A 9,490-nucleotide genomic window follows, 5' to 3' on the forward strand; every position below is an offset into this window, starting at 1 on the left:
TAAAAACCTAAGCGAGTGCTGACACATTGGATTTGACCATTGGGAGTCACATAAAAACTAAGTCACAAACACTATAACTCAAATTGAAAGGGTAGTCTGGCACTTAGTTTTTTTGATTGGAATTTTGTTTTTTTAAATCCACAACCTGTCATTTGTGATTTTGCTTAAATCTGAGGCGAACTAAGTGACAAATATGCCAAATGACAGACAGTTTTGTTTCCAGCTGGGATCTTGTGGTCACAAATTAAAGTTGCTACCAATGAGGTAATCACTTATTTTGTAACACAATCACCATACAAAAACAGAACAAAAAAAAACCAGCAGATGTGCTTGAATTGGCACCAGAAACAGATAATGTTAGAAGTGGGTGTTGAAGCCTTAATGGGATTTTCAGCTGATGAGTAACCAGCCAAACCAGCCACATTTTAGTTACCTAGGAAATGTAACAGTAAATTTAAAACAGCACATCTTCCAAATACCAACCACATGCAGTATGTTCTCAATACCGAGAGGATTAAATAGCCCCAACTTAAACCAAAGCGAGACCATTGAGACTTCCACCAAAGGCTGAGTGTTATGAGGTGCACAGATGATGTTATCCCTGCTGAAAGTGTTGCATCAACTGCCAGCTCCTCGGGGGGAATATCACACGAACTACGGCAGGCCTGCTGGGCCACAACAGTGTTGGAGTGCTGTGTGCCCAGCGTGTAAAAGAGGCTACAACACTCCGCTGTGTTTCCAACAGCTATCATCCATTGCATTAATGAATGGGTCCCAGTGTTGTTCACTGAGTCACACGGGACTGCGGCACAGGATCACCTAACAGTCTCTAAAGTATTCACACAGATGGAGTGTAATGTTTTGAAGATGTTAGCTAGGATTACACACAGTATAGCGCTCTGCATGAGGTACTGCATTCACACCATCCATTAAATGTAAAATTTGTATTTATACCATAGATAACATTAGCTGAAACAAATCCCCTTGTGTTCTGAATCATAAAAGCTAAACAACAGCATGTGGGTGAGAGATATCAATTTAAGGGAGTCAAAAGACAATTGTAACTGAGAATACTCATATTTATAAACTGTGTCATTATCTATATGTTATTATACATTTTTTTCATATAAATTGCATCATAATTATGCAATTTAAAACAATTGCTGTAAATGTCCACTTTATATTTATATTTTTCAGTACAAAAACTAAAATTTTCAAAATTTCCAATTTAGTGCAAGATGTCAGATTCCATGGTGATTTTTTTATATCAGCAATTGCCAAATTAACGAGTATGCTAATGATAAAATTGATGTAAGGTTAAAGGTGATAGGGGCGATCGTGGCTCAAGAGTTGTGAGTTTGCCTTGTAATTGGAAGGTTGCCGGTTCAAGCCCTGGCTCCGACAGTCTCGGTTGTTGTGTCTTTGGGCAAGACACTTCACCCGTTGCCTACTGGTGGTGGTCAGAGGGCCCGGTGGCGCCAGTGTCCGGCAGCCTCGCCTCTGTCAGTGCCCCCCAGGGTGGCTGTGGCTACAATGTAGCTTGCCATCACCAGTGTGTGTTTTACCAAAGGTTAAAACATCTACACAGCAGAAAAGACAAAATAATACATCATAAAAATAACTTCCACAAAACGTTTTCCTTTTTGTTTGTTGGTTTGTTCAGTACTTCTACCAAGCTTTCCTCTGAGATGCCTATACTGAGCATGTGCATACCATGTTTATAGTAGTAGTTTGTACAGTAGGAATGAGTCCTAAAATCAGGAGATTAGCTGGCCCTTTGTAATTCTGGTTACTTCTCTGGAAGTCCAAGATTGTTTGTTTTTGAAAGCTTGAAATAAGGTCAACACAAGCTTTAAGTGTTTTTATGGAGATTTTTTTCGTTTGCTACAACATAAAGCACATAAATAATACCCCACTCATAGATTTTGAAGCTAGTACATTTTCCAGAGAAGGTGTTTGCTAACACGTTGTTAAATGGGACTACAGACGTTGTTGAGGACATTCATTGTCAGCACACCAAACACAGGAGCATAGTGGTTAAAGTCATGCAACTGTGACGTCATTTCTTTATAGGTCAGCTTTAGCTACTTCTTGCTATTAGATTTACTCTTCCAAAATCATAAGGCTTAGAAAGAAATGTGTTACTTACAAATAGAAGTATCATAAGCTTCCCCATAGAGCATGTTTTCTCACCAAAACAAAAAAAACATTTGAAAAAGAAAAAAAAACATATAATCAAAATCTCAACCTTGCAACTACAACTGCTCTGGTCTACCTTATTCGGGTATCAGTCATCTTCAAATTTTCCTTTTACTACCCAAATAAATCATGAACCTAAATTGTTGCTTTGTTTGATATTGTGTGATATTAGAGCTGTAAGTTCAAAAGCACATGAAAATGTGTGATTGTCTCTCTAGGGATTCTAAAATGTAAAAAATATAGGGTGAATTAAGGGCAGTTTTGGAAAATATTTGAATTTATGGCTTTAAAATAATTAATCTTTACATAACACTGATGATGAATTTGAGGTGGAATGGCTGTTATGTCGTTTTTCAAGGAGAAGTACACCATTTCATCTAAAATAATCCCCAAACCATTTTTGTAACATTCAAGTGATTATTTTGTATGAAACATTTGAGCACTGCCCCACTGTTTAGCACATTAAAAGCCTACAGTAATTCCAAAAAACAAAATATAAAATTGATTTTTTTTGTTTGTTTTTTGTGTGTCGTGTTTTTTTTTCCGTCATATCGATGTTCCCATCAACGGTGTCTGTTACTTAAACTTGTGTGGTGTATGACATTTAGTGTTAACTTCCTGTACAGTGCTTGACTGCATAACTGGCCTATACCATGACACTGATGCAGACACACTGTTTTAATTATGTTGGTTGAAAGGTAGAGCTTAGCAAAGAAAAAAAAGTAGCTTTCATTCTTACTCATGAGTGGAAGAACCCTTAACTCACCCTGATAAGAACAATGATTATTATAACAATTTTTACAGTAATTAAGAAGAAACCCAGAAGCTGGTGCGCCTCAACATGCTAAGTATGTGGAAATCCTGCAGCATGTAAATTATGCAAAACTACAACAGATGATAAATCAACCTTGTCAATAAACCAGCTCCAATAAATAAAAACCTAAAACCAAATACTTTGTTTTTTTTACTCAACCTCAACCACACTTTATTTAACAAAATAGAAGCAGGTCAAATATCGCAAAGCATATAAATGTAACTTTGAAACACAGCGTTTGAAAGTTATGACAAATCATCAGTGGACTGTGGCACAGTAAATACTCCACAGAATAGACACATAGTTACCCCCAATATATCCCCTCCCTGTGATTGGACAGGAAAACCGAGGAAAGGGAAGCTGGTGGAGGTGGTGGCGTGTTCCGGGGGGGGGGGGGGCAAGGACGAAAATGGTGATGAGGGTGGTGACTGGTTTGTCACAGATCTGCTGAGATGTTAGTCTCCAAGGTCAAGCTGCGTATGATTATGTGGTTTGGGGTAAAGAGTGGAGGGAAAGTAAGGGCGGCTACACGTACATGCAAATGGTCACGCAGCTGCTCTCTCGCGCGCGCTCTCTCTGATTTGTCTTCACACATGCGGGCTGCATGACCGTGCACGCGCGGTCCTGCACGCACGCACAAAGGGGGCCGACAGACAAAAGAAAAAAAAGCAGGAAAAATGATTCAGCACCATGAACAGCGCTAGCTTGAATTGTAGGCCTACTTGTGGGGGGAAGAAGAGGCAAGGTGAGGGGCAGTATGGGGGATGTAAGCTCGTCTAAACATTACACTCTCATCGTGGCCATGGTAAGTTTTGACCGAATTAGCCTGAACTCGTGTCGAAATTAAGCATATTGGAGTGGGTTTTGTAAAAGAAAATCAGTTGGCAAAGTGAAAACCAGTGCTAGGGTTTTACATAACAAACATTAAGTCAAAAGACAAAAATGTTAATTGCACATTCCTCGCTTCTGTTTGAGCTACTGCAGAGTTAAAGAATTGACTTTCTTTTTTTCAAACAAGCCCCAGCTATTTTAATGCTTGTTTGTTGTTGTTTTTGTGTTGTTGTCATTGGGTTTTGTTTCGTTTTTGTTTTTTTGTTTGTTTGTTTGGTTTTGGTTTTTTTTTGGGGGGGGGGGGGGGTCATCCTTCTTCTTTGTTTTAAATTCAGGTAAAGCAATATAAGCTATAAGCAGCATATCCCATGACAATAGCTGAGCTTTGGGAAGAGAAAATAGCAATAAAACAGGTATTCAGTCATGGCATTGTTGTCATGAGCTCACAAAAACCATGCGGCCCCTTCAAGAAGAGTAGCTCAAGTTCAAAAGTGAATAATTTGAAAGCAAAAAAAAGACATCTTGCTTTATGTAGTTACCTCTGCGTTATGTTTGTATGTAGGTACCTTTGTTTGATTTCTTTCCTGCTGTAAAATGCTCCAGCTTGCCTCACTTCTCTCCCAGCCACAAAAAACAAAAACAAAAAAACCCGCCTCTTTCAAGCACGTTTTGTCCTAAATACAGTGACTTCTCCTATTTGGACAAGATTAGATGGCTTTACAAAAGCTCACAATATAATGAAAGTGAATCATAGCCATAAGCTTTTATGTGGAGGAATACATATTTTTTCCTGACATTAAAAAACAGCGTTCTATCTATGTCAGTCTACCTTCGCTGTTTACATCGAATTGCATTAGCTCAATTGAAAACACTTCTTTGCTTTTGAAAAAATATGACAGTATAAACCCCCCACCCCCATACCCCCAACTTGTTAACTTGTTGCAATGTTTTTTTGTTTATTTATTTGTTTTGTTTTCTTCCTCTCACCCAAAGCAGGCTATATTCATTGACACATAAATAAAAAGAAGAAGAAGAAGAAAATAAGGTTAAAAAAACACACTGTTATTTTTAGCTACATTAACTTTGCAGCATAAGCATCTGAGTGACGTTAATTGGTCATGCTCATCTGCATGTCGGAATATCTGAACAATTGGCACACCATAAAATAACACAGTTTTACATTCATAAAGGAGATGATGAGTGCGCAGACGTGGGTTTCTTTTTCTTTTTTTTCTCTCTTTTTGTTCAAAATCTGCGCCACTTAAGTATAAATAACCCCAAATATTCATCGACAATCAAAAAAAAATTATAACAAACAGAAAAAAAGAACATGCACTGACAGCTTCACTTCCATCACACTCCTCTTCCTCCTCTTCATCCCTCCTTTTATGTTTTTGTTTCTCCAAACAAGTTCAAAACAACAAATACAAATCCTAACTGCAGGTTCACAAAAAAATAGAGAAATGGCACTTTGTAATAGTCATATATAACTCTTAATATCTATATATAGTCGTCATATTGATATAACATGAGAAGGGGTCGAGTTGGCTCCTTTTTACGCTTGTTTGTGGTGGTTATGGTTTCCCCTCTCCGTCGCGCGCCCGTCTCTCTGGCTGTGTGTGTGTGTAGGTGTGTGTGTGTGTGTGTGTGTGTGTGTGTAGGTGTGTGTGTGTGTGTGTTGAAACCATGCGAAATATCTTCATGCAGATTATGATACATCGGGTCCGAGTATTTACATTTACATTCATGCGCTCGTGCACCATTCCCTCGGGGACGGGTCCTCGGTCCTTGAATCCACACACACGCGCTCGCTCTTTGAATTATTATTATTATTAATATTATTATTATTAATAATAATAATATTACTGTTGTTATTCTCTCTCTCTCCCCTCTTTTCTGTCTTGCAGAGATCTGTGGTCCGATTGCGGCAAAAACAAAATAAAAAAAATCCGACTACTGGGAGGGAGAGAGAAAAGGGGAGGGATGGGTTGTAGCCTTTTCTTTGGGGGGGGGGGGGGCTTGGCATATACATATATTACAGAGTGGGGTGAGGAGGGGCAGGGGGGCTGTGCAACAGCAGCAGCAGACTTAGTTCAAATGGATAAAATATAAAGTTCGTATGTGTATCTGTCTCTTTGTGTGTGTGTTTGTAATCCAGGGAAGGGAGGGGGGCATCTTTCCTTTTTACGCATCGTTTGTCGTGGAGAGATGCGTGCTGCAGTCGAAGCCCCGGTGCGCGCCCCCGTCCGCGTGATAAGACCCGCTGTGCCAGTACGAAGAGTCGCACACAGTCTGCAGGGAATTGATCTCGGACGCGGAGGAGTTTCCGTCCCTCCGCTTCGACCTCTTTCGGTTCCGCAAAATAAACACGAGCATCCCCACCACGGTGAACGCGGACGTGACGAACACCAGCAGCAGACCGGGCACGAGCACCGAGATGGAGACCCTGTTGGGCTCCAGGTAGGAGTTCGAGCGCGTCCCCGAGTCCTGCGCGAAAGTGCTGTTTTTGGACAGCGACGTCGGGAAGACGTAGAGCTTGGGGCACAGCAGGTCGTTCCGCACGTAGCGGAAGTCTCGCTTCCAGAACTCCTCCGGCGACTCGCACTTGAGGTCGCTCACGATCACGTCGGCCCCCAGCTTCTCCGTCCACTGCTTGAAGGGCACGATTTTGCACGAGCAATCCCACGGGTTCCCGTGCAAATCGATCTGGATGATCGAGTTGAGCTGGTCCAGCACGCCTGCCACGGGGAGATAGGGGAAGTAGTTGTTGTGCAGGCTGATCTTAGATAAAGAAATCCCAAGGAAAGCATCCGCGGGTAACGATTTGAGCAAGTTGTTGTTGAGGAAGAGAACCCTCAGGTTCGGCATGGGGCTAAACGCGCCCGCAACTACGAGCTGGATGTCGTTGTATTCCAAACTGAGATATTCCAAATTCACGAGGCCCATGAACATCTCCGTCACCAGCGCGTCCAGGTAGTTCTTATCCAAGTACAGCCACCTGAGCTCGCTCTGGTTTTGAAACGTGCCGTTGTCGATCACCTTGATGTTGTTCGCGCCCAGGTCGAGCAAGTTGAGGCTCGCATAGCCGAGCAGCTGGTTTTTCTTCACCGCGTGGATGTTGTTTTCTCTCATGTTGAGCTCGTGAGCGGCCAGGGGTTTGGGTTTGAGGTTGGACAGGTTCTCGATCTTCTTGCCCTCGCAGTTGACCCCCAGCCCCTGCCTGGAGCCCACCAGCTTGCACTTGCACGGCTCGGGGCACGTCACGTTGCGCAGCTGCTGTTGCTCCCTGTCCACACCTGCCGCCACTGGAGTGGGTTTCGTTTTCAGCTGCCAGTTCTCACGAGATTTAGAGTGGTTCTTGTTGGACCCGTGGCCTCCTGGCGTCGGGGGCCTGCTGGCATTTCCGCTGGGCTTGTAAGGCGTCGGGTGCGTGTCGCGGGCCATGGAGGTCTCCTCTTGAGTGGGAGGGGCCACCAGGCTGCTGTCCACGCCGGCGCTCTGCGAGGGGCACAGATCCGCCTCTGACGTCTCGTTCAGGTCGCTGCCCTGCAGCCTGGTGGGAGCCTCGCATATCACCCTCCCAATGAGCGCGTTCCGCGGTATGTTCTCCAGCCACTCCTTGAGCGAAACCAGGTCGCAGTTACAGTCCCACGGGTTGTCCTCCAACAAAACCTCCGCAATGCCCGGGATCTGCTCCAGGATCCCTTCATAAGGCAACGTTTTGATTCGGTTTCCGCGCAGGTCGAGATGCGTAATGGGCACATGTTGAAACACGTTCACGGGCAACGCGCTGATGAGGTTGTCGTTAAGTATCAACACTTCAAGTTTATTTAGGTCCCTGAAAACGGCGGGGTCAATATCCCTCAGTAGATTAAAATCAGCTTGGAGATATTCCAAGTCGTCCAAGCCCAGAAACGTGCTCTTCCTGAACGATCTGATCTTATTGTTATTGATGTGCAGCCGCTTGACCAGCTGAAGTCCCAGGAAGGCGCCGGGCACGATGTCGTGCAAGCCGTTGTTTTCCAAATGCAGACTCACGGCGTTGTAAAAGTTGGCGAACTCGTTGGGAAAGAGCCTAGAGAGAGAATTCCCGTGCAGCAGCAAGTGATAAAACTGCGAGCTGGGGCCGGTGAGCTGCTGCAGAGTGGTGAAGCTCCTCTTTTCGCAGTCTATGTGTAGGTCTCCCTCCACCTCGTTGCAGGAGCATATCTGCTCCTTGCAAACGTCCCTTGTAACGTTTCCACTGGCGAGACAAAGAGCGGCTTTCAGCAGGACGATCCAAAGCAGCATTTTTTCAACGTGGACGACTCATTCCCGGATTCAAGACGCGGCGCGAGCTGGGGGTCTGGTCTGCATCAGCGGGAAGGAGGGAAGCAAAAAAAAAAAGGGGGGGGGGGGAGAAAAGAGGGAGAGAGAGAAATACAGATATTTACGGAAGGGGGAGAGAGATAAGGCAGTCTTTTTATCACACATCCACGCTGCGTCTAACCTGCTCTCGTGTCCACTCTTCCAGTTTTGTTTCCTCTCTGTTCCCCCCACGAATCCAAAAACACAAACATAAACGTCTCTTTCAAGTCGACCGAGTCCTCACAGCCTCGCAGGGTTCGGGGATATAATCGGAAGAAAAGCGGAAAGAAAAGAGCGTCAGCGGAGTCCGGCTCATCTTTTCGTTTTTTTCTTTGCTTTTTCAGTTCGTTTAACACTGACCTTGGCAGTGATGGAGAGAGGGGGGAAGGTGGTGGTGGTGGGGGGGTAAAAACGAACAAATCCGTGGCTTTTTCCTCCCACCGGTTGTGTTACTGAGCGCTGCGGCGGCGGTGGCGGCTTCGTCGGGAGCTGTCCGCTCTCCCCCCGGTGCTGAATTCACTCCCAGCGCTGGGGCTTCACAGGCGGTCCCACCACTGCAAAACACCGGCATCCCCCCCCTCACATCCCTCGGCGTCTCGCCTGGCTCGTTTGCGCCGATTTTTTTTCCTTCTTCTTCTTCTCCTCAACACCAGCACCAACTACAACCTCTCTCTCTCTCACTCCCTCTCCTTTTCTCCCCCCTCTTCTTCTTCTTCTTTTTTGTGGCAAATTCAGGAATCACAAAAAGAGGAACGCGGAGACTGCGTTCATCCTAGCGCGGTGCTCTAAGAAAGATCTGACACCCTCTACTGAGCTGTAATGGAAAAAAAAATCCGTCGACTGACTGAGGGAATGCTGAGGAGAGAGAGAAAGGAGGGGGGTCGCTTTTCGAACCCCCCTGGAAGAAGAAGAAAACTCACTTTTGTTTCTTTCTTTTGCTTTTAGGGCTTTCGGTGTTTTCGAATTTTCCATCCAGCGGCACAAAAATCAAACACGCACAATAAGATGCTTCTTCCACGAGAATTCTCACAGCTCGCAGCTACACGGTGAAAGTGTCCAACCCGGCATCGTCAGAAAAATACACGGGTGAGATCTTCACAGTAAGGATCGTGATAGCTCAGCCTTCTTTCTCAGAAAGAAGAAGGAGGCATTAGTTTGTCCCTGCAGAGCCTCCACTGTCACATTCCGGACTTTCGACCCGTTGCTTCTGAGAAACACTGTTGAATGCAGTAAAAACAATTATCCGGTACAGGCATGGCTCAGCCCGCGCAGGGAGGGAAAAGAAAGCAAAAAAAAAAA

General features: G+C 44.5%; 1 protein-coding gene across 1 annotated transcript; it reads right to left on the minus strand.

The window, feature by feature from the left end:
* Positions 1-5,835: 5,835 nt before the first annotated feature.
* slitrk1 (SLIT and NTRK like family member 1) lies at positions 5,836-8,858 on the minus strand. Its single transcript, XM_005739829.1, has 2 exons — positions 8,334-8,858; positions 5,836-8,194 (listed from the first exon to the last, which is right to left on the minus strand). Exon 2 carries the CDS (start codon positions 8,132-8,134, stop codon positions 6,029-6,031), a length of 2,106 nt encoding a protein of 701 aa, XP_005739886.1. The 5' UTR covers positions 8,135-8,194; positions 8,334-8,858; the 3' UTR covers positions 5,836-6,028.
* Between the last annotated feature and the right edge of the window lie 632 nt (positions 8,859-9,490).

This window comes from Pundamilia nyererei, unplaced genomic scaffold, assembly GCF_000239375.1.
Source record: "Pundamilia nyererei isolate P.nyererei 1_Seehausen unplaced genomic scaffold, PunNye1.0 scaffold00094, whole genome shotgun sequence".
In the NCBI taxonomy this organism is placed as follows: Eukaryota; Metazoa; Chordata; class Actinopteri; order Cichliformes; family Cichlidae; genus Pundamilia; species Pundamilia nyererei.